Source organism: Equus przewalskii, chromosome 27 (genome assembly GCF_037783145.1).
Source record: "Equus przewalskii isolate Varuska chromosome 27, EquPr2, whole genome shotgun sequence".
In the NCBI taxonomy this organism is placed as follows: domain Eukaryota; kingdom Metazoa; phylum Chordata; class Mammalia; order Perissodactyla; family Equidae; genus Equus; species Equus przewalskii.
In genome coordinates, this window is record NC_091857.1 from 23,895,350 (window position 1) to 23,919,666 (window position 24,317).

A 24,317-nucleotide genomic window follows, 5' to 3' on the forward strand; every position below is an offset into this window, starting at 1 on the left:
TTCCTCTGAAGCCTTGGTTCCTTCCTCCGCATTAATGGGTCAGAAGAGGCAAGCATGAGGTTGGGGTGGGGGCTGGGGGGGAAATCAGAATCACCTGGAGATCTTTTTAAAGCTAGTTATGTCACTTTCCTTTCTGGAGGTCCTGACAGTTTGGACTGAACCACAGCACACAGTGGAGTTTCACCAAAACAGCACTGAACTTAACACAAGTTCAGCCATATTCCTTGTAGTTTGGGCCTGTAATCAGAAAATAAAAATTGCACATGTCAAGCAGGTTCTGGTTGAGAATCGGGTAGTCCTTAGAAGCCTCCATGGGTATTGAGGAAGGTGATCATGTGACTTTGGCATTCTGGTGTTGGGTTGTTTTAGCTAAGTTAAAAATAAAATAGCACCCAGAGCTCCACTCTTTGATGGGCTCAATATACAGTCTGATGTGTGCTGCACCCTACCACATCTATAGCCATAAGCTGGTAAAATAGGTTTAGCTAAAAAAGGACAGGTTGGGAGTAGAGTGGATGAGTGGCGGGTGTGAATGGGTGGTGAGTGCTGCTTTCATTTGACGGTGGGAAGAAGATTGTGAAATAATGGAAGAGTACACTTCAATGTTGCATCTTAAAAAGGCATGGGTGGCCCTGGATGCTCCTGTAATGGCTTCTAGAGCTGAGCAGAGCAGCTGCAGAGTTGCTTAGACTCTGAGAACAGGCTGTGGCCCTGTTTCACCAGCTCCTGGGCCAGGTCCTGGGTCTCTCTTCCACCATCAGTCCTTCAGCTCTGGCTATAGCTTCTCCACTCCTGGCCAGGAAAGCCTGGGTGGGTCTCCCATGGCTCATGGGTTCTCATGCCGGTCCCAGCCTTCCTTCCATATGACCTCTTTACGTATTTGTGAGGGACATCACAATTAACTGACAAAGCTTGGTTTCTCCTGGAAAGGATGACTGTAGTGTCTTCTTCTTCATCTCCTTCTTGCTACCTCATTGCATTTTGCATAGAGGATTTTTCTAGAGCAGCACTGCCCAATGATGTAGCCACTAGCCACATGAGGCTATGCAGCATGTAAAATGTGGCTAGGGACTAGGGAATATAGTCAGTAATATTGCAATAACTTTATATCATGACAGATTATTAGACTTATTGTGGGGATCATTGTGTGCCAAATCACTATGACGTGCACCTGAAACTAATAGGATGTTGTATGTCAATCATACTTCAATAAAAAAAGGAAAAATTGAAAAGAAAAATGTGGCTAATGAGACCAAAGAACTGAATTTTTCATTTGGTTTAATTTTAATTCATTTAAATTTAAGAAACCATATGTGGCTGGTAGCTAATGTGTTGGATTGCGCCATTCTAGAGGCTGTCATCCTTATGTTATTCTTTTGTTAATTTATTTTTCTTAATATTTATAGAACATTTCCTATGTGCCAGGCACTATAGTTAGAATTTTTGCATGTATTCATCCAATTTTCACAAAATCTGATGAAGCTGATTATATTATTTACATTTTCCAGAGCAGAAAGTTGAATTTTAGAGGGATGAAGTGTCGTGCCTCAAATCACACAGGCAAGAGACAGGATTCAAAATAAAGTCTATCTGGCTCCAGTCCTGTGTTTCCCATACAGAAGAATGAGGCTAAATCGGTAGGAATGGAGAGTAAAACAAAATGGACAGAAGACAACATATAACCATTGTTATGAGTTATTTCATTTTATTGCATATTATAAACACTTTGGCCACAGGAAATACGTTAGTTTTTAAATAACCATAATTCAAAGCTTTCACATCATATACTATCTTCCTCCAAAATGTATCATCTACAAAAATAGTGAACTCCGAAAGTCTATACTGATAATATGCACATTTATGCTATTGTGACCCTAAATACAAAAGTGAAAATACTCATCTATTGTCGGCCTGTGGGTTTGTGATATGCCTCAAAGGCAGCCATAAAATGACTCAAAGAAGAGAGATGGTGTGGACTGAAATGGCTCCTATGTGGGTAATTTTTACGGGACGTAAGAGGTGCACAATAAATGTTCATTGACGGCGAAGATGATGAGAACTCACTTTCTGCTGGTCTTTCCCTCTCCATTTTTCTTAGAGAATATATGGTACATTTGCAAACAACATTCTGGAAGTCACAGAGACCCTGGCTGCAGTGTAACTGGGACTGATCACACTTGCAGAAGAGAGACAAATTAAAGCATATGTACTGTTAAAATTTTGCTAAAATCTCAGTTACTAGAATAGACTGGAACTCTTGAATGCTTTGTGTCTGTAAGTAAGAAAATCATCAGTGCTCAAAAATCAAGCAAGTCATTCAAAACAAATCTAGCTTTTAGACCTCACTGGCAGTTAGACCATATTTCCATCAGATCAATGTATTTGAAAATGAGATATGCTACTTATATTAACTACTAAGCTCCCAAGTACAAATATGGCAACTATAATTTATACCTTAACACATTACTTTTGATTGTTTTGGTCAGCAAAATTCCTGGCATCATTTTGGGCTTTCACTGAATTATGATGATGATGTTGGATTAAACACTTTAGGTTTAATTGCACAGTGACACAAAAATTTGATCATCTATTCCCAATATTTGACAACATACAATTTTGAATACATGAAATTACCCACATAAAAATATAAATGCTAAAGTTATTTGTGGCAAAATATGGCATATTAGAATTATTATTATTATTATTATTTTTTTTTTTGGTGAGGAAGATTGGCCCTGAGCTAACATTCATGACCAATCCTCCTCTTTTTTGCTGAGGAAGATTCATCCCAAGCTAACATCTGTTGCAAATCTTCCTCTATTTTGTATGTGGGCCACCACCACAGTGTGGCCACTGACCATTGGTGTAGGTCCATGCCTGGGATCCGAACCTGGGCTGCTGAAGTGGAGCATGACCAACCAACCACTGAACCACTGAGGCTGGCCTGCACATTAGAATTATTTGTTAAAAGATTTTACACCTAAAGGTAGGCACTTCATAAAATTTCAATTTTGGCAAAAGGCAATGGTTTGATGTCAATATCTTAACCTTTCCATTAACTGTATAACTTTTTCAAGGGAAGAGATTGTCAAAATGTTACAAAAGAGAAACATAAATTTGTCTAAGCTACATGTGAGTGGGATTCCACAGAAGGGAATCCACACTTCATTTTTCCCCTCTCCTTTTTGTGAGTTGCTGTATATCTTCATGGTCAAGTTCTGAGATTTTACTCCCTGATATAAAGTCTGGTGGGAATATTTGGCTTCTCATCTTTTAATCAGAAGTGAAGTATTTGTTGCTTGTGGAACTTGATACAATTTTTTTCAGTTGGAATGAGCTTTGTCATAATACACTAAATCAGGTGATTTTTAGGTGGCAGCAGCTGGCATTGAAGAGTTCTTGGCTTCAAGCATCTATTGAGTCCCTTTGATCCTTTTAACTCTCAAATTAAATAGATAAGATTCAACTATTCCTGTTGTTTCCATTCTGGGAGGCATAGAAATTCACCTCACATCTACCTAAGACATGAGCAGAACTTTTGGAGCCCGATGGACCCATCTACCATTTGATTTAGCCATCCCTTCTAGAGCATGTCTCTCTACCAGATAGTCAGCCAGGTTCACTGTGAAGTCTTGGTAACGAGAACTTCACAAAGCAATCTAGTCAATAAGAAAGCTCCAATGGCTCTTTCTTATACTAAAACCAAAGTTCCCATTTTGTAGTTTCCATCCAGCGCTTCACACAGCGGAAGGCACAGAGTAGGCCCTCAGGCACTCAATCTGCATTTATTGTTGAACCAAAGAATGGGAATTCTAGTTCTGACTTTTAAAGAACACAGAATATAGCTGTTTCTTATGTAGTCCAGGCTATTCTCCTGTCTTATATAAATCTTCTCTCTTCCAGGATCAATATTGCAACTTCCTTCATCTGTTCCTTAAGCAACATGATTTTCAGATGTTTTGTTTATCTCATTACTCTTCTCTGAATGTGCTTCCATTGATCAGCAGAGCTCTTCAAATGTGGTTCCACTGAACCAACAAAATACTCCAGATGGGGTCAGCTCTGTAGGGGAGAAGCCCTGTATCTCTTAGCCTGGACATTCCACCTGACATAGTATTTGACCCCAAAGAGTATTCCTTAGAGCAATCTTTTCCTGTTTCTGAGATGTTCTGTTTCTGAGTAGAGGCATTTATTCTGGGCAAGATCTCTGACTGGCACATATTCTGTTCTGGGAGAAGGATTATTTCCTTGAATTTCCAGGATAAGGAGGGGGTGGAGAGCGCTGCGCTGAAGCCTGAGGGGTCGGGGAGTACGGAGGAGGCAAGTCTGCACAGTATTCCAGCTCATGGTCGTAACTATAGGGGGGTGGTGCCACTGGAAAAGAAAAGGAAAAAGACATAAGGAATTTAGCAAATATTTGAGTGTCTACTATGTTGAAGTCACGGGGCTAGGTGCTTAGGGAGGGGACATAATTTTTACCTGCAAAAATCTTAGTTTTATCAGGTCAAGCACAAATATGTACGAAAGGGTGAGTGCTCTATAATATGGTGCCTCTGGCCAAAGTATTTAGAATTGGCAGCTTAGGGAAAGTTTCTTGGAAATATGATGCTGAAGGGGCAGAGAGAGAAGGGGCTAAGGGATAATTCAAGTTTGAGCAAAAGCACAGAAGCAGAAGGACACTTTTGTTCAAACAAAAAGTATATGGAGGAAGAAATGGCAAAAGATGTTGAGGAATCTGGTTGTATCATCTTCATGATGGGCTTTGAATATCACATAAGGAGTGTGTGATGTGTAGTTATTGGAGATTTTTTGAATATGCTAGTGAATATGCTTTGGGAAGATGATTCTCTCAGTGGTATGGATTGAGGTGCACTGAAGACAAGCTGAGATGATGTAACAGCATATGTGAGGGATTAGAAGGGACTCATGGCAGCGGGGGAAGATCCTAAGAGCCCTTGGGCAGCTGAGTGCTTAGGTCATGACTGAGTAGGTGGAGAAAGGGGTAGAGAGTAAAAGAAGGTGTCAAGGTATTGGGTCCCCAGTCCCGCTCCCAAAACTCAGAGGGTCATAGAGCCATTACAGGAATAAGAAAAAAATGGAAGACCAGCAGCTTTGGGAATGAGGATAAAGAATTTAGTTGTCTAAATTTTATTTGAAAATTTTTCTTAAATTAATTTTTTTACTGTAATATACCTCAGTGTGTTTTAAAATCACATTTAATACACTTTATCATGACTATGTATGGATGTCTATTTTGTAGTGATCTCAAGTCGATCTCCAGGTTGGAAGAGAGGGACCCACGGAGTTATCCATGTCTTCAAGAACCAAATCATTCTGCAACATGTGAGCAACCTCTCTGAAGATTTGCCAGTAGTTGAATCATCATCAAGATCATGATTCTAATTGGAAATTGACATGCCTTAACCGCTTACTGTGAATGTAGCCTAACTACAAGACTAGTGTCATAATAATGAAATAAATGGCCAAGCTTTTAACCTTAGAATGGCAGAGAAGAACGAGGAACATTTCAACAAATTTATTTCTAAAATGTCTTTTCAACTGTGCTTTTACCAATAGGATTATGCTAGTCTTCTGATCAACATGCATGTACAAACATAGGACTTCCTCCTATATGCAAACATAAACTATTTTTCCTTCTGGATCCCTTTACCTTGCTTCTCTTTACCAGGAGCTCGATGACGGGAACCATTTACTGATCTGCCTATACTCAGGGATGTGAGGAAGCAGGACTGAGTCACCCAGGAAAAGAGGAAGATGGAGACACAGAACTGGGTGGGAGGTCCCCCAAGAACTACTCTGCTGAGCAAAGGCCTTACAAGTCTCTAGTGGGCTGAGCAGCCTGTGGGCTAATGGCAGAGGACACAGCTCTGTAGAGAAAGCAGCATGAGCTCCTCTAAGCTTTGTTTCCTACAACAAAATGGAATAACTCCTGTGGAGTCTAAGCATACATTCCCTCTGCACTGCACCCACGCCTTTGGTTCATTATATCGAGGAAAACTGAGACAAAGAGATTTATAATAAACTTCATCCAAGCCAAGAAATGAAACACTGCAGCTTCCACGTACGATAGGTTACAGCTGGATACCCATGGAAGTGTTTCTTATAAGCATGTGGTTCTACGATGCTTTTATGTTGAAGCTTTTCCCTGCCTCCCACTTGAGGAGCACACTGGCTGCTTCTACAGATTGACTCTGCGTCATTCCCTGTCATGAAGCCATGGTGTGTGTTTATGCTTCAGTAACAAAGCGTTTATAGTCTCCCATCTGCATAAAAACTGCTGGAGGACATTACAGTGAGAATTCGCATGGTTTATACAGCTGCATGTTGAACGCGAAAATCTAAGATGTGAAACAGTATTCTTTCATTCTACAGCCTTTGAATTTTGATAAAATGGTAATATAATGCTGAAGAGCGATATTTTGAGGACTATCCATCATGAAATAAACACAGCACATCTTTTATAGTACTAGCTACTGGAAGACATTTTAAAATAAAACTTGTATAACTGTGAATTGTGCTATCTTTCTTTCCTGCAGATAATAAGGTTTCACTAGAAAGTAAACTTTTCAAGGTATCAATTTTAGAATTCTTAATTAACCCTAAGAGACTTCGTTCTTTCTTAAGGTCAACTCATCTAGAAAAGATGTATGATGCAGAAGGAGATATAGTGCCTTTGAAATTCTTTCACAATCACTATTCCAATTCTGATTTAAGAGGGGCAGATATGCCATTTATCCCTAATGTCATTATAGTTGTCCACAATATTATAAAATTTAGGGATGCTCTGAAATTCATAGAAGATATTTAATGTTCTTCATCCACTCAGGCCAACATTTCTAAAGCGAATGTACAGGGAAGATGCATGGGGTTCTCAAAACTATACAACGTTATTTTAGAAAATTTGGAAACAAGGGAAAATCATCCATAATTTTGTCATCACAATTTAACAAACAATATCTTTATATACTAGCTTCTAGTCATTTGTGGTTTTTTATGTCCTTGTGGTCATACAAAATTGTATACACTTTTTCACTTTATATTATAGCATACTCTTTTTCATTCTGTTTATTTTTCCAATATAAATTTCCCACCATCTCACTCTCTGGATGTACTCCTTTAAACATTTATATTGATTGTTTCCTCTGCTCAGAATGCCTTTGATTGAGGGTACCTTATAGCTTACACCGCAGTAACAAACAGCTCCAAACTAAGTGACATAACCCCACAAAAGTTTATTTCCTGATAAGTCTTTATGAAAATATTTGTGTGGGCATGAGGGGCAGGAGGCAGGCAGAGGGAGTACTTTGCCCCAGGAAGTCTCTCGAGACGCAGATTGATGCAGACTTGGCAGGTGATTTCATCTCTTTGCATTTTCTCATTAATAAAAAGTGAATAAGGATGTCTACCTTTGCACGTCTGTCAGGAGGATGAAATACGTAAAGCACTTTTCTGATGTCCCAAAGAGAACATTCATTCTCTCTCCCTCTCCCTTTCTCCCTATTACTCTCTCTCTTCAACACCTGTAAGAAACATATTCCATCACTCATTTTGCCTTGTATGATAATTATTTTTTTGCCTGCTAGATTTTAAAGGTTGGAGGCCACAGCATGTGTCTTTTCCATTCTTCTGTCTTGTAAGCATCTAGCAGAGTTTCCAGTAGACATTTAAAGATACTTGTTGAATGGAGAGAACTCATGATTCTCGAACAGAATAATGGCTTTTTTTTGGTGCCATGAAAACAGAGGTGTTTGATAAACATATATTAAATGAGTGAGTGAATGAATGAATGAATGATGTTGCTCTGCATCTCAGACAAAGATGTAGGCATTGAGTGTTCCATGTCAGTAAATTTTTTTTTAATATTTTTATTTTTAAAAACTTTAAATAAATTTATACCCTTCATCCATTTCTCCCACCTCCCCACCTCTGACATATTCTTAATGAGAGTTCTTAATAATAATATATTTATACCTGTTTCATCTTTTCCTCCCACCCCCTAATCCACCCCTCCAACTCTGTTATATATTCTTAACAAAGTTTTTTGTTAATGGCTGCATATCATTCCACTGACATTCACTTATTTTGAGGTTAATATTTTTTGGGGAGGGCCATGGGGAGATTGGCCCTGAGCTAACATCCGTGCCCATTTTCCTGTACTTTATATGTGGAACACCTGCCACAGCATGGCTTGACAAGCGGTGTGTAGGTCTGAGCCTGGGATCCGAACTGGCAAACCCTGGGCCACTGAAGCGGAACGTGCAAACTTAACCACTATTCCAACAGCTGGCCCCAAGAGATTAACAATTTTTTATTCCTATAAATAATGGAGTGATTATCATCTTCCTACACATAGATTTTTTATTATCTTGAAATAATTCTTTAGAATAAAAATCCAGGAATTGACTAACTGGCTCAAATAACATGTTCATTTTGGTGCTGAGAGCACATTTTCAAAAAGGACTCTTTAATTCTGTAATGGCACCATCAAGGCATATAGGTATGCTATCATTTAATATTTTGGTCATTTAATAGTGAAAAAATATAGCTCTTTATTTTACCTTTCTTTGATAGTAGCTAGGTTTGACATTGTTTTATATCTTGTTGCCTATTTATAATTCATATTGGGTGATGTTTTTGTTTTGGACTGATACTTTATAAACTGGGATCTTAATAAGAAATAATTAAAATAAGAATTAAGACATAAACAAGTGTACAAAATTATATATCTTTTCTATATATCTTTCTAAGAATAACTCTTTGTCAAAATGGTTTATTTTAGGGGCCCACGGCCAAGTGGTTAAGTTCACACGCTCTGCTTCGGCGGCCCAGGGTTTCCCTGGTTCGGATCCTGGGCATGGACATGGCACCTCTCATCAGGCCATGTTGAGGCAGCATCCCACACGCCACAACTAGAAGGACCCACAACTAATAACATACAACTATGTACTGGGAGGATTTGCCAATCTTAAAAAAAATTGGTTTATTATTTTTACCTTGTTGACATACTCAAGTTTAAAACTCATATATAACAAAATACATGTGTTCTTCATCTTTTTTATCTCTTCAGTGTTGCTTCCAAACTTAAAAATTTGTCTTCTTTTTCAGATATCTTACTCATAACCAACCTATTTCTGAGTTTTTCCGTTTAAATTTTTATATTTAGTACTTCCTTATATCTGTTATTTTATCTGGCGCATTTTTGTGTCAAAGTTTATCTTTTCTAAGTTTTTAATTTTGGTTAAGCCAAATTATCTAAACATAGCCTCTTAATCCTCACTTCTCACATGGTTTTGTTATCCCTCCTTTAGAATTTGTAACATTTTAATCTACTTGTTTCATTCTAATGACTAAAGTATATCTTTTTGTACCAGAAACACCTCATTTTAATTATTATTGATTTTCAATGGTTTTAAACGGTAGGACAGGTGGATCTCATGACACTACTTTTTACAATTTTTTTAATTGAAATATAATTGACATGTAACATTGTGTAAGTTTAAGGTGTACAGCTTGTTGATTTGATACATTTATATATTGTAATATGATTACCACCTGTTAAATTAATTAAACAAGGAGGCCAGTAGACTGAAGTGACTCTAATGCTTGGTACCCATGAGAGCAAACCAAAATCTAAGCCTGTAAATGCCTCAAAGTTACAAAGTCAAAACACTAATGACAACCAATCACAAGTAGCCAACAAGGTTTTAAGCTAGAGCCAATCAAATAATTTCTTTTCTTTGCTTCCACATTTTCTTGATATAGATGGGGAGCTCCTAACCACTTCTGGTTTTTGCTCAAGTAAACTGTTAAAATTTTAATATGCCTCGGTTTATCTTTCAACACACCTTAGCATTAGCTAACACCCCTGTCACTCATGACTTATTTTTGAAGACAACTTCTTTGTTGTCTAACATTATCGCTAGGAGCAAACTTCTGCTCTACCCTTTTGCAAACCCCACTACTCACAGTTTACTTAAACCCCCACTCAGAGCAAAGGCTATAGAGCTTCTGGCAAGGCCTCCACTTCCTCACCCTCACACCATACAAATACATTCCTACCCATTTCTCTTCTACAACGGCCTAAATTGCCACCCCTGAAAGGATGCTATCATTGGAACCTATCATTCTCCTTCCCCTCAGATAACATCAAGACAAGTCTAGTGATGTTTTACATCCCTCTGTTGCCATGAGAAGGACAAGCTCCCAGAGCGTCCTTCATTGTAGACCTTTAGCTCTGCAAGGCTTTGTGCATAATGCTATCAATTTTCCAAGCTTTCCCTACCCGCATTCACTGTGCTCAGTAGAACACAAAGTCTGTCATCAGAAAAGGTGCTCTTTGTATCCTCACCCTCTTTTTATCCTTTTACATGTTACTCTAGCTCAGATTATGAGGAAATTCTCTACTGATTGTGTCTGTTTTCTCAGAGAACTAAGATCTGCTGAGAAATCATCTGCTGAGGGTGAGAAAGGCTGATGGTTTTTGTTGAGTTTTGAGAAGACAGAAGAATGCATGAGATAGTTATCTCAGGGAGCGGAAGTGAACATTCACGTCACCTTCCTATTTTAATTAAAATCTGATTTTCCATGAGAGGACAGCTTCCTCTGCAGCACTATAAATCAGAGCTGTTCTTTTTCTCTCACATCCTACAAACTACAGGGCCAGAAGGTACCCTGGGTGTTCTCTGTGATTCTCATAGCCATTTTTCACACTGTTGGCCATTCTCCCTCTTTAAAAACCCGTGCTCTTCTGTAGCACATGCCATGAGATTATACTACTTTCTGTTGCTGCTTGTTCTCAATATTTGTGGTCCTCTCTGCCCCAAACTCTCATTCAGCAAAGATTTAGCATCAGGTCCACTGTCTTTCTCTCCACCACGACTTCTATTATCATTCTCAGTGATTTCAACATCCACGTAACCCTGCCTCCCAGTCCCTTGGACTTTTTTGCTTTCAAAAATTTTTTCTCACCTTCTTATAACCAATTAACAGTACCAATTTGTAAATCTGACCACTACTCTTTATCTTTCTGAAATACCCATTCCAACACATCTTGGATCTCACCTCAATTTTTAATTTAGTGACGGCATTTTAAAAAAATTAATTTAAACTGATGTCACCTCTTTCCTGTCTGCATGTCTTTCTTTATTCAGCTTAGATTTATGGTCAATCAGTAAAATTACTTCTGTGCATCTACTGTCAACTTTCTTATCTCTTTCTTTACTCATTGCCTGACAAAACCCCAATCCCAATTAAACACAATACTTTGGTTAGCGCAGATCTGTATCTAGCAGCTTAATGTGGCTAGAGAAATATGCACAATCGTGCTAACTGATTTCACTTTAAATGAATAACCATTTTCTTAAATGTGGAGGCTCTTGGCATTGCTTGGAAATTATACATTTCTTTATGCATTTCACTACCCCTCCATTCTCTGAGATCATTTTTTCACACTTTTTGCATTCTCCTTAACTACAAATACATCCTCGACCCACTTTCAGCATAAGACTTGCTTCTTATTTCACTAAGAAAATAGGCACAATCAGAAAAGACCATCCTCATATCACAAAATCCTCTGATGAGGACATGAAAATCTTCCTCTGTTCAGTCTATGTACTATAAGGTTACCCTCATTTGTGAATTCAATGATGCAAATAGAGTTTTGAGTTCTTCATGAAATATTTCCAAGAGATTCTAAAGACTATAAGACAATTATTTTATACAATGTCCCTCAACTTGGGTTTGTCAAATATTTTTTCATGCTAAGTTTTAGCCTGTGAACTTCCAGCCAGAACAGTACACACTACACAACACGAAGTTGTGTCATCCTGAGTAATACACAAAGGTGCAAGACATCCATGTGCCCCTCTTTGGTGATCTTAGTTTTTACACCTGATCAAGATGTCGTCTGGTTTCTCCACTGTGTAGTTACTACTTTCTCCCTTATAACTAACAAGAAGTCTGGGGATAGACACTTTAAGAGCATGCAAATATCCTGCTCCTCAGCAACCCTTCCCCCCAGATTTAGCATCGATTGATGATTCTTATCCCAAACTTTTCTTACGATGGTTTTCAAATGTGATTTTTGCAATTGCACAACTCCTGTCTACATGTATCCTTTGGCATTTTTCTGTTAGCAACAGCTTCCCCTCCTTCTCCATTGTTTATCTATAACATCTATCTACGTATCTATGTATCAATCTATCTATGTTTCTATCTATCATCGGGGGACTCAATAGTGTACTTCAAATCTCAATTTTCTTGACAGCATTGAAACTCCTTGTTTTCCTTTTGCTGGCATTTGATTTTTATATCTTTGCCAAGTCTTTTGTTATCGTCTTTCTATATTTTCTTTCAGGTGTGTATCATCCAAACTTATTTTTTTTAGAAGGGGTTAACATGATCACTTTCCTTTGTTTAGACGGAAGTTCTGGAAAGTATGGAAATGTAAGACTTGACAAATAAGTCTTATTTTCATACTGATGGCTTTAGAAATAATTTTAGTTAAACAAGAGACTGTTAATTTTACCCAAGATGACAGTAGTAAAAAACTACTTTGGACTGTCACTGTCCAACAAAGGGTCAGGTGTGGCAGATAACGTTTTCTTGGTAATCTCCCCACAGTGCAGAGTAATACTCTTCGCTGTAGGATTACCTCCTGGGAATTTTCACCAAGGAATCATATAACCTTGGCTAAATTATTTTCTCCTCATTTATGTGGCCTCCAGGATTTGGACAATACAATAATTTGGGTTGTTATCTCAATTATCACAGTGTTAATTAATTAATGTGGATAAAAACATTTTATATTTCCACAGATGAAAGATTTTGAAAAGTATTCAATACTACTCTGTGTTGTTTCCTGATCCTTTAAGTAAAAGCTTAATTAGTGACTTTGAGAAGGAAATGGGAAGTAATCAAGCACATTATGTTTTCAAAGACCTAGCCTTTTTGCAGTAAAAATACTTCCACCAAGGTTCATTATGTTTTTTGCATTATTCAGTTCCAAGAACAATGCACTTACTGAAAATGCAACATGCCCCTGTGATCTGCCAGTATAAATGGTGCCACTATAAAGTTTTAAAAGCATGTTTCCATGCATGAAATAGAAACCTCAAACCTAAGAAAGCACAAGACTACACATTGAAATATTTTGTATCTTCTATTCTAATTTTATAAAAAACATTTTTAAATGTTTGAAAAATTAATTTTAGGGGCTGGTCCAGTGGAGCAGTGGTTAAGTTTGAGCACTCTGCTTTGGCAGCCCGGGGTTCACGGGTTTGGATCCTGGGTGCACCTACACTCTACTCATCAAGCCACGCTGTGGTGGCACCCCACATATAAAATAGAGGAAGACTGGCACAGACAGCTCAGCAACATCTTCCTCAAGCAAAAAGAAGATTGGCAATGGGTGTTAGCTCAGGGCTAATCTTCCTCACTAAAAAAAATAAATAAATAAAATTAGTTTTGACTAAAGTTTTTTTGGATCAAGCAAAAATGCATCTGGAATGTTATCAACAGAGTGTTTCTCCTTGCCGTCTCCCTAATTATTGTCTCTGCCTGACTCTCCTTTGTTCTTCTCCAGCTATGGGTTAATCAGGTGAAACTGGGGAGACGTGGAAAATAAAAAATAATTCCCCCTATTTTTCCCTTATACCCTAGTCCTAACATCTTACACTAACCCCAACAATATTCTTAGTAAGCTGGGAAGATTCAAAATTGTAAATTGCTTTTGTCGTGAGTAAAAGCTGCATAGCCAACCCTGGAGGTCTAGATTCAGCACTATTACCACCAGGCCCAGATTCATTTCTTAGCCTGTCTGTCAGTTATCACACTGTGGTGGCTGCATGTTGCTGTGATGCTAAAAGCGATGCCACCAGGATTTCTAATACCAGTAGGGTCATCCACAGTGGACAGATTTCAGCAGAGCTTCCAGACTAAGACAAACTAGGAAGAAGGAAGTGGCCACCCACTTCTGAAAAAATTGGCCATGAAAACCCTATGAACAGCAGTGGAGCATTGTCTGATACAGCAGCAGAAGGTGAGAGGATGGCACAAATAGACAGGGCAGCGTTCTGTTCTAGTGGACACAGGGTTGCTGGAAGTTGGAATCAGCTTCATGGCACTAACAGCAAAAGCTACATATTCCAGGGTGAAATTTGAGGTAAATTCCATAGCTATTGCTATATAGCAAAATCAGATCTTGTCATGAGTTGTGTTCTTCATTTGTTCACATTTGTTCAGCCATGTCTACTGAGTGCCCATTAAGTGCTAGTCTTGATCTTATCAGCATGGGATTGAGTAGCGAACAAAATAGACAAAGATCCCTGCCTCCTAGAGCTAATATTCTAGAAGAAGAGGATGGACAATAAACAATAAACTTAATGATTAGGTAAACTACATGGTATTCTTAGAAGATTAAAACATTCTGGAAAGGAAGTAGAGTAGAGTAAGGAGGATGGGATGCTGTGAGGAGGGACATGTTACAATCATAAACAGGATGATCAGAGTAGCCCTCATTCAGAGGTGGCCTTTGATCAAAGACTTGAATTAAGTGAGGGGGTCAGTGTTCTAGGCAGAGCCCTAAGATGGGAGTGTGCCCTGTTTCTTCATGGAACAGCAAAGGAAAAAGTGTGACTGGAGCCAGAATGGCAAGAAGGAGAGTAGAAGGCAATGAGGTCAGAAAAATAAAAGCAAAAGCCAGATCACACATTGCCCTGCAGGGTCTGATAAAGAATCTACCTTTTACTTTGGATAAACGAGGAACCACTGGCTTTGACTCTTCCTCTTGGGGAAACGGGGAGCCACTGGAGATTTTGAGCCGAGGAGTGATATGATTTGACCTCTACTTTAAAAGGTCCATTCTGCCTACTGTGTTGCGAATGGACCCCAGGGGGCCAAGAGTGGATGCTGGGAAACCGGTTAGGTTGTTACCCCATAAATGGAGGGAGGGCTGGTGGTGGCTCCCACCAGGAGTAACAGTGGGCACTGTGAGAAGTAGTCAGATACTGAATACATTTTGATGATGCAGCTGAGAAGATTTCCTGGCAAACTGCATGTAGGTTTGAGGGAAAGACAAGAGTCAAGGATGACTCTAAGGCATTTAGCTCGAGCCACTAGAAGGCTAGAGATACCATCAGCTGATTTGGTAAAGGCTGTGAGGGAAAGAGGATTTGAGGGGTTAACCAGAATCATAGCTTTAGACATGTTAAATTTGAGGTATCTATTAGACATCCAAGTGGAGATGTCCAACAGGCAGTGGGATCAAATGAATCTGAAACTCAGGAAAGAGATTTGGAGCAGAGATATACAACTTTGGGAGGCATTAGCATATAATGGCACTTAGTACCACAAGGCCAAATGGTATAACCAAAGAAGTGAGTGTAGATACAGGATGAAAAAAGACATAAGACTGAGCCCCGAGGCACTCCAACATGAAGATATTGGAGAAGAGGAGGAACAGACAGAAGAGGAACAGGAGAAATGGTCACTCTCTCATTCATCTGAAATTTGCTCCCTCAAGTTGAAGACGATAGGGGAAAGGTTAAGAGAGGAAGGAAGGATCAGGGAATTGACATACAAGGCAGATTGCACGTAGAAGGGATCATTTTCCTTTCCTATAGGGATGGAGAGAGAGGTTAGGAAATCATCTTCCTAAGGATGTGTTAGATTTAGAACTTGACTCCTTTCTATATGTCACATTGTACATAAACAGATTGACTTAGAAAGCACTATTGAAATCATCTAATGCAAAATGCAATATTTTGTTTACAGAGTCCTATGTGTTCAATATATTTATATGTGAAACTTCTAGCAGATTCTCAACAAATACTTGTCAAATTATTAATTTATTACTTTTGCTCTTTGTTGAGAATTTTAATATTATATTAAAACTGTTTTCTTTGCATAAAGTGGACACATAAGAACTTTCTTCAATACTTTTTCTCAAGATCTATCAAATTACATGCCAGCTTATTCAGATATGTGACTTACACTTTTTATAACTATTTGTCAGAAGTCACCAGATAATAGTCGCTGTTGGTGTGAATTGTCTATTTCTCTTAACCCTGGCTGATTGGCAACTGTGGTCAATGAGACAACCATCGAAAATAAGACTGTCTTCAAATATGAGATGGATTTTATTATTTGGATCTAAGTAATCTCCATTCGAAGTTAGAGCTCCAATCTACATTTACTTAGAATTACCCTATGCACTTGGAGATTCTTCCGGTGAAAGTCTTTAATGCTTCCTCTCTCCAAGGAGTAGAGCATAACTAACAAATATGACTCTTCCTTCAGAAGGAGTAAGCAATTTTGCTTACCAGGATAGGAGGAGATGGCATTGATGTGGGTGGTCCTGATGACGCCCACCCGGGTCCCACGATTGTTTTTCATGCACATGCAGATACATATGGCAATTCCAGCAATGACCCCCATGATGAATACAATTCCAAACACTATGCCAGCAATTGCTGTGCCCCTAAAATGAGAAAACAAAAGTACATTTATAGTAAAGGCTCTTAAATATTCTTCAGCCTTTCAAATACAGCTCCGTAACTATATGACAAGTGCTTCTTTACAAATGTCCTTAAGGATAATGTTAAAAAAGGATAATTCTCTGAATTGGTCAAGGAAATAGTCTTGTGCATTGCTATGGATAGGAAAAAGGTATCAACCTTCAGGGAATCGTCTTCCAGCAAAATTTACCCATCGTTCAGATTCTGGTTTTAAAAATTCATGTATTTATACAAAGCACAATTCTCCAGATATGCTCTCTAAAACGATAATTAAAAAACCATTCTGCTGTGTACTTATACAGCAAAGAACTTATCTATTGTTTGTCAAGTACGTGTGTTTAATGAAAACAACTTGATAAGTGCCAAAATATTAAACAAAATTTAACATTTATTCCTGATTAAAACTCTTCATAAAGTAGAACCAGAATATTTTCTTTTCTAACAAAACAAAGAAAACCAAACCAAACATCATTTTTTTTATTATTCATAGAATGGTTATGACAAACAAGTATTCATTCCCATTAAATTCAAGAACAATATAAGCAAAACCTTTACTTCTATTAATGTTCATGTTTTTCTCCAGAAAGTTTTATCTCATGCAACAAGATCATAGGAAGAAAAAAACACTGCAAGAAAGAATCAACAATATCATTATGTGTAGATACTATGATTTGTAGGAGTCTACATTTGTCCACCATTTTGGAAAGTAATATGGAAATCTTTACCAAAATGTAAAATTTCACCATTCAGTATCATTTCTATTAATGCTTCCTAAGGTAATACAGCACATGTGTGCACAAATAATGTAACAAGAATGTTCATCAAAGTCTTGTTGCTAATAGCAAAATATCAGAAGCACGCTAATGTCCATAAAAAAGGAATTGACAAAAAAGGAAAAAAATACGATACATCAGAGAATGGATCCTCGACCACGATAGAAAGGGTGAAGAGGTCCACGTGGATTGAGGTGAAATGTTCATGACACATGGTTAACGTAACACTATGAACAAAAAAAGCAAGTATTAACAGAATAATACCAGTATTATCAGAAGAATTGCAACGGGGTAAACTATATTGTTATATATAAAATTTTTCAATGTATATTCAATGTGTATATACAAGTGATTATCTTGTAGACACGGAAAAGTAAAGAAAATTTCCATTTTCTAATTTCCGTACTCCCCAGAGGCAACCATTTTCAACTCTCTCAGCAATTTTTTTCGAGTATTTTTCTTCCTATTTCTCAATATTATTACATTCTTTTAATTTTTAATTTTTATTTTTACATATTATCTATTGGCTCCTCTTATAGCATTTGGGAATGTGATCCCTTAGACAAACTTAATCCTTGGTTACATTAGTCATCAGTGGTATTTATTTATATTACCATGACATTGCTTACTGCTGAGCCAAGCGATGTACTCTGCTTACCTTTCATTTCTCTTATATTTATTTTTTTTTTACGGAATTTCCATGAGTTCTCTTTTTTTTTTTTTCATCTACCTATTGCTGGTCCCCTTCCCCTGAAAAATTCTTAGAAATCTTCCAAACAATTATCAGCAACTTTTTCAAACACTCAAACACAGTAACAATCACTTTATCAGTTCTGTTTTATCTCCATGGAGACTTCTGTCTTACTCCAGTGGTTCCTCTGGAGTTTGGAACTGTTTCTAGATCTGTGTGGTGGTCCTCAGGTTTCTAGTTTCTGGACCCCATTCCTGCATTTTCATGGTGAACTTCCCTGTTTGCCAAAGCACATTCCTGAGTGGCTTCTTACAGAAAGGTTCAGGGGAGATAAATGTTTTGAGTCCTTGTATGCTTGAAACTGAATTAATGCTACATACATGATTGATAGTTTGGCTGTGTATGGAATTCTAAGCTGAAAGACATTATTTCTCAGGAATATGAAGGCATTGTTCATTGTCTTCTAGAATTTGGTATTGCTGTAGAGAAATCCTATGGCATTCTAATTATTTTCCTTTGTGTGATAGTGTTTTTTTCTCTTCTTTTTTGCTGGAAGTTCTTAGCATCTTCTTTTTACTCCTTGTATCCTGGAACTTCGCAATATGTTTGGATTTTTTTAAAAAATTATTTTGCCAGGCCCTCAGGATTTTTCATGCTAGAGACTTACATTCTTCAGGTCTTGTAACTGTCCATAAATAGATAATTTCCTCTCCATCACTTTCTCTGTTTCTCTTTCTGGAAGCCTATTCTGAAATAAGTCTCTGAATCTCCCAGACGGCTTTTCTAATTTTTCTTAACTCTGTTTTCTTGAATTACTTTCTGGGGAATTTCATTGACTTTATCTTCCAAAGTTTTACTGAACTTTTAAATTTCAGCTACCATATTGTTAATTTCCAGGTGCTCTATCTTATCCTCTGTCACATCCCTCCCTTTTTTTCATAGTGTCCTGTTTTGCTTTCGTGGATGCAATTTCTTCTCTTAATCTCCAAAGATACTAATGATATACTTTTAGAAACTTTCCCTACTCTTCATATTTCCCCTGTGGCATCTAGGTTCCCTTTTATTGATTGTTTATTTTGACCTATGTCATGTTTGACATTTTCCTTAAATGTCTGGTGATCCTTCAATCTCCTCCTATTTAAAACAGAGGTACTAAATAGTTGCTTGGAAATCCACTGTGCAAGGCCAGCATTGGACAGGTGAGCCCCACAGAAGAGGATCACCTGAGATCAGTCCTCATAGTCTTTTTTATTTGGGGCTGTTCATTTTTCTCCATAAAAGGAACCTCCAATTTCATACTTGGGAAGCATAAGCTGGGCTGCCAGCATCCCAGAGCCTGGGGATTTACACACAAGGGTACGAACTTTCACAAAATCCTCCTGCTTTCAGCTCAGAGACTCCGTCTCTCTGCTGTGACTGTGGAGGCTTTCAGGATAAGTCTTCAAAAACAAAATCTTCGTGGCTTAAAAGCATGACTTCTGAAGCGAGACTGCCCGGATTCCAGGTAGCTGGGTAACCTTGGGCAAGTCGCTCAACCCTTCGGTTTCTTTACTGATGAAATGAAGGTCAGCTTGGTGCTGCTTTCATTCTCCTAAATTCCATGTCATGAAATATCTGTGCTCATGGCTCTCTTGCCAGACAAATAAGTTCTTACTCTCAGACCTATCTGAATATCTATCTTATACTTTTTCTAGGACAGGTCCATATTCTCTCATCCCAAGCCCTTGGGGCCACACACATCTTGTAAATCAGGAATTTTCAGATTTTGGACAGGGGATACAGTATATACACTGTATATTGTATGATACTCCCAGGGCTAGCATTCTGAGCACAATGAATTTACATGTCTGCAGCAAAGGTGGGAATACTAACCCTCATGGATTACATAGAGACTAGAAGAAAGCCCCAGGTTCATTCAGGTCCCATCTTGCCACCCATCGACTTATATCAAACCTTTCATTTTCCAGAGTTTTTTGAGGATTTCAGAATTGCAGATAAGGCATTTTGAACCTGTATTCATTCTTTTCAGAAGAGAATTTTTCTCTCTAAGTCTTTTACACATTCACTTAGAAAACCAGAATACCGTTAAGAATTCCAATAGGCTCCCTTGAAATATTCCTACATGCATTTGTACGTTGTTAGCAAATTAGGAAAGCAGAATGAGAGGCATATTAGGATTGCACTGCTATTACTAATCAAAAATGGCAGAGTCTAGAAGTTTAACAAATAGGGCTTTTCAAGAAAAAAGATTTATCAAAGGAGGTAATATGAAATAAGAAAACTAAAAGTAATCTGGAAACTTCCTTTTTATTGTAATTTTCAGGTCTAAATAAGATTAAATTGGAGGGCTTAATTGATGTTCCAGAAATAATCAATAGCTCAATTATGCAGGCATAGAGTTTCCAAAGTATGTATTATGGAAGCTGTTAAGATATCAAATTGGGACATATTTATATTCATTAATACCCTTTTTAAATAGAGGAAAGTAGAAAATTACTCACATTTTGTTTGCTTGTTGGCAGCTCCAGCAAACATCCCTGCTCTTGAGGTCAATAATGAGGTTGCAACTAATGTGTTAAATGAAGTTTTTTGATGAAATCATGATTTCGATGTCCTTGATCCTTTGATACCCACCAGCAATTGTAAATTAGTTATTTGAGACATGGCAAGTATAAAATTTATAGTATTATCTACTCTGTTATTAATTAAAAGAAACAATAAATAAACCTTTCAGCATATAAATAATTTGGTTTAGTCAACTGTTGGAAAAAGAGAAGCTATTAATTTGAGAAATGCGGCATCATAAAAACTTTGAAAAAATTGCAGGGATTGCACTTTTTTTGAAAGAACACATTGCAGGGTTTGCATATTTTTCTTTTTAAAAAACTTTTATTTTGAAATAATTATACATTTATAAGAAGTTGAAAAAACAGTACAGAATGGTCGTGTGTACCCTTCACTCAGTTTCCCCCAATGGTTACATCTTAGGTAACTACAGGACAACATCAAAACCAGGAAACTGACACTGGTATAAAGTGTGTGTATAGTTCTATGTCATCTGAACACATGCAGAGATTCATGTAACCACTATGTGAGCAAGATTCAAAACTGACCCATCACCATAAAATATTTCTTCTGTGCTACTCTTTTAGAGTCAAACTAACCCCCGCTCCCCACCATCAATATCTCCTCTAACCACTAATTTCTTCTCCATTTCTGCAGTTTTACAGTTTCAAGAATGGTATACAAATGGAATCACATATGTGACCTTTTGAGATGGCTTTTTTCATTCAGCATAATGCCCTTGAAATCCGTCGTAGCTTTTGTGTGTATGAAAACATTCCCTTTTATTACTGAGTAGTATTCCATGGTATGGATATAGCATAGTTTGTTTAACCATTACCTATTGTAGAACATTTTGGCTATTTCCAGTCTTGGCTTTTACAAATAAAACTGCTATGAACAATCATGTACAGGTTTTCATGTGGACATACATATTCATTTCTTTGGGACAAATGCCCAAGAACGTGGTTGTTGAGATATATATGTTTGATTTTTAAAGAATGTACTAAACTATTTTTAGAGTGGCTGTACCATGTTACATTCTCACAGTAACGTGTGAGAGATCCAGTTTCTCTGCATCCTTGCTAGCATTTGGTATTTTCATTATTTTTAATTTTAGCTTTTGTAATGAATGTGTAGTGATATCTCATCGTGATTCTAATTTACATTTCCCTAAAGGCTAGTTAGGTTGAACATGTTTTCATGAACTTATTTACCATTTACATAACTTCTTCAGTGAAGTGTCTCTTCGTGTCTTTTACTCAGGTTCTAATTGGATTGTTTTTTTGCTGTTGAATTTTTGAGAGTTCTTTATACATTGTAGATATGAATCCTTTATCAGATATATAGTTTAAAAATATTTTCTCCCAGGCATGGTTTGTCTTTTCATCCTCTTCACAGAGTCTTTTGCAGAGCAAAAGGCATTCATTTTAATAAAACCCAGTTCATCAATATTTTTCTTTTATGGATCGCGCTTTTGGTGTCATGTCTAAGAACTCTTCACCAAGCCTTAGGTTCTGAAGATTTTCTCCTGTTTCCTTCTAAAAGATTTATAGTTTTATGTTTGATATTTAAACCTATAATCCATTTTGGTTCCATTTTTGTATAAAGTGTCAGATGTAGGTTGAGGCTGATTTTTTTGCTCGTGGATATCCATCCAACTGCTACAGTACCATTTATTGAAAACTGTCCTTCTTCCATTGCATTGCTTTCACAACTTTGCCAAAAATCAGTTGGCCGTGCTTGTTTGGGATTATTTCTCAGGTCTGTACATTTTCCTGTTGTTGGATAGGGTGTTTTATAAATGTTGATTAGATTCCGTTGGTTGATGACTTTTGGTTCTTCTAGGTCCTTGTTGATTTTCTGTCTAGTTGTTCTAATTGTCGAGAGAAGGATGTTGATGCCTCCAATTACAACTGTGGATTTGTCTATTTCTCCTTTCAGGTCTATCAGTTTTGCTCCACATATTTTGCAGCTCTTCTGTCCTGTCTAGGCTCTCCACTTGACATTCACTGGTAGGCGTTGGAGGGGCTGTATTTTTTTCCCATGGTGTTTGGCTGTAGTCACATTGTTATCACGTAAAAGTTTTCTGTCTTGCTAAGCAGCCTCTTTCCGGGTCCTTTGGCTGAAAGATCAGACTTTGGTTGGGGCTTAATTGTCTGCGAGCATTGGTGTTTCCAGATTGCCAGCTTCTTTACTTCCAACTTCGGGAGAAATGAGGCAAAAAGAAAACCCAGGGAGCTCACTCTTGTGTTGTTCTTAACGCCACAAGGTTCCTAGCTGTTCTGTTCACCTTTCAGAGTTTTCTTGTTTGTTTTAGATACAATGTCTAGGGCTTTTAAGTTGTACTTAGAGGGAGGAATAGGAAAAAGTATGTCTACTCTAGCAATGTATTTTTGAAAAATAAAATACTGTAATAAAACGTATTCTTTAAAAATCATTGTAAATTGATTTTTTAAAGCACAATATGTAAACACCTTTATAGAAGAGATGAAAACTGTGATGAATATCTTTAAAGACACAATTTTTAATATGACTTAGGTTTTTAGGGCAAAAACAGTTGTCATTGACATACATACATACACATATATATATATATATATATATCTCCTATGATTCCAAATCATTTCCTATGCATATTGAAGATGCTTAAAAAATCTGTAATAAATACATGAATTAAGCTACTTCACCCACATTCATTAAACTATTATGGAACTATTATCCACAAAATTCTTTCTTTGTAATGAAAATATTTCTTAACGGCACATCTTAACTCTTAAATCAAACCTGAAAGGGTGTTTTTCTCTGGAGAAGAAAGAAATACAACTTCTTTTTGATGCTGTAAATTTTTTAAGTTTTAACCACTGATTTTCTGGATTATAAGGCATAATTTGGATAAATATGTATGCAAAGAGAAGTTTCTGTCTTCAGGAGGTGACTCCAAAACCTTTTATGAATTCTATAAAATTTCAGAAATAATTATCTTCTCATGGTATCTAATAATTTGGTGGAGCTTAGTACTAAACAAAAACGTTCAGTTTTCTTAGTTACATACAATAATCAACAGGCAAAAAAATCCAAGGTTGTTTAAGCAAATTATTTTTCAAATTATTCATTATACTGAATGCTGTTTTAGTCAGTTTAGTCCAGGATTAGGCAAACTAAGGTCATAGGTCAAGTTGTTTTAATAAATAAAGTCTTATTGGAACAAAGCCAACCAATTTGTTTACATGTTGTCTGACTGCTTTGTGCTATAATGTCAAAGTTGAGTAGTTGTGACAGAGACCACATACCTACAAAGGCTAAAATATTTACTATCTAGCCCTGTATAAAAAAGTGTACTGATCTCTGATTTAACTCACTTGTGAATAAATTAGTGTTGCCTTTCCTTGGATAACTTCTTCGAAAAAGTTATGCCATTAATGATATTGTAACAAAGCAAGTAGTAGCATAGGCGGGGCAATTTGCACTAAAAATCTAACGTTCTATTATATTTGGAGGCTCTTTTAAGTCCATTAATTGGAAACTCACAAGAGTTGCAAAGTTTGAATGTTCTTTTGGATTATCCCTAGTAATATTATTTTCTATAGTACATTTCTGATGCTATTTCAATACAAAAACTACTCATGCTTTGTGGTGTAATAAAAAAATAAGTATTTGGTCTTTGTCCCAGGTTCTTGGCACACAGCTCTTAAAACCCTTAGAATCTCTTGAGTGATAGAAGTGTCTTTTGGATGCTAATAAGAGGACTGGTGG

At 37.2% G+C, this 24,317-nt stretch overlaps 1 protein-coding gene across 2 annotated transcripts in view; it reads right to left on the bottom strand.

Annotated features, from left to right (window-relative positions):
* Positions 1-1,679: 1,679 nt before the first annotated feature.
* The window catches only part of CYYR1 (cysteine and tyrosine rich 1), a 103,743-nt gene continuing 81,105 nt past the window's right edge, over positions 1,680-24,317 (bottom strand). The window contains exons 3-5 of one of the 2 annotated variants that reach the window (XM_070597247.1): positions 17,445-17,535; positions 16,341-16,498; positions 1,680-4,374 (exon numbers count right to left, since the gene is read on the bottom strand). In XM_070597247.1, coding sequence (XP_070453348.1) covers positions 4,356-4,374; positions 16,341-16,498; positions 17,445-17,535 — 268 coding nt within the window. In that variant the 3' untranslated portion in view covers positions 1,680-4,355. The remainder of the gene's footprint in view (positions 4,375-16,340; positions 16,499-17,444; positions 17,536-24,317) is intronic. The other variant, XM_008514145.2, reaches the window with a different exon arrangement.